The sequence below is a fragment of the Pteropus vampyrus genome, unplaced genomic scaffold (assembly GCF_000151845.1).
Source record: "Pteropus vampyrus isolate Shadow unplaced genomic scaffold, Pvam_2.0 Scaffold612, whole genome shotgun sequence".
In the NCBI taxonomy this organism is placed as follows: domain Eukaryota; kingdom Metazoa; phylum Chordata; class Mammalia; order Chiroptera; family Pteropodidae; genus Pteropus; species Pteropus vampyrus.
In genome coordinates, this window is record NW_011889393.1 from 23,448 (window position 1) to 25,052 (window position 1,605).

At 49.7% G+C, this 1,605-nt stretch overlaps 1 protein-coding gene across 1 annotated transcript in view; it reads left to right on the plus strand.

The window, feature by feature from the left end:
* The window catches only part of LOC105308675 (protein kinase C theta type-like), a 79,362-nt gene that overhangs the window by 4,591 nt on the left and 73,166 nt on the right, over positions 1-1,605 (plus strand). Inside the window, exon 3 of the mRNA XM_023525710.1 lies at positions 884-1,083. Coding sequence (XP_023381478.1) covers positions 884-1,083 — 200 coding nt within the window. The remainder of the gene's footprint in view (positions 1-883; positions 1,084-1,605) is intronic.

Here is a 1,605-nt window from a genome sequence, read left to right on the forward strand (position 1 = left end):
AAAGAGCCGCAACAGTACTTCGTCCCACTGGGGAGCTCGTTCCCGGGCCCCTGGTGGCTCCGGGGAGGCTCCGTTCCAACGTCCTCATCCTGCCCGTGCTGCTCGTCACACCCGTCTCCAGGTCCCCCACCTGCTCCATCCTCACCGACAGGTCGAGGCCGTTCCGCAGACGCCACCGCAGGAGGCCACCGCCTCTCCGAGTACTCGCCGGTTTTTGCCGAGGGTGCACGGTGCATGTCAACTGTACCCTCCGTTGAGAATCAGAGAAGGAAATAATGGCTCATTATTGTTTTAAAGGTTTTACTTCTTCGTGTATTTACGTCAAATGGAAAACATTTAAATAGGTGTTTAAAGGAGTACGCATTAAAACCCCTACCTTTCACCACCGTGTCTTTCGGATGACCACATGGTAGTTCTGTACTATTTTTTTTTATCAGACGTTCGTGAAATCGATCAGCCCTGGGCCCACGCTTCACGAAGGGGCATCCCGAAAGGCAGACGAGTGTCAGACGCGTGAAGCGTGGGCCTGGGTCACGCTACCCTGCCAAGTGCAGCAGGCGTAGCCTCTGGGCATCGCTCAGGCGGTCACGCCCAAGGTGAAGCAGGTGCGGGACAGGAAAGGGAAGCATCGCCAGATTTTCGTTGTCCAAATCATCGAGATTGGCTTTTCCATTTCGGCGCATCGCCTTGCCTGCAGACCTTTGAATTGTCTCCTTCTATCCTATATTGTCCCAAATTGTTTTATGGGCTGCTTCTGTCTTCCCAACAGAACTAATTACCTATCCTACAGAGCAGAGGGAACAGGTGTCACTGCTGAGTTGAACTGAACGTTCTTCCCAGAGCCGGCTAAAGGAGTAACGAGAACGTATCTCTGTGTCCCCAGAGAATGGACAGATGTACATCCAGAAAAAGCCGACCATGTACCCGCCCTGGGACAGCACGTTCGATGCCCACATCAACAAGGGAAGGGTGATGCAGATCATCGTGAAGGGCAAAAATGTGGACCTGATATCCGAGACTACGGTCGAGCTCCACTCCCTGGCTGAGCGGTGCAGGAAAAACAATGGGAAGACAGAAATATGGGTAACTACCTGAGCCGCGAGCTCCATTTCAGATGTTTCTACCCTGATGTGACCGGTACCATGTTAGCTAAAGACTAGCTCAAAGTTTCCACGTCATCCTAAAGTTATGATGCACGAGCCTTGACTACACAGACTCCCTCCCACTCACTCACTGGCGACTTGATAATGACCATGATTATCAGTCGAGGACTACAGGACAAACCGACATACTCGAATCTCTTTGATCCTTCCGTAAGGTCGAGAAGGTGTCGTAGGCTGTGAAGAGCAGTAATTGATTTATAACACTAAGCTCAGAAATATCGCAAATTTCCCCTAACTCAGGAACCTAACTGTTGTCTATCAAGAAATCACATAGATTTCTTGATATCTTACAAGATAGATGAGATGAGAGGATAATGTTTGTTGTTCTCGCTCCTCACTTTGCCAATCCCTATGAATTTCTTTTAGCCATAACGTAGTCACGTAGCTTACTTTGCACTAAAAAGTACACCAGACGGAATCCACGTCACCATTACAAGTTTTC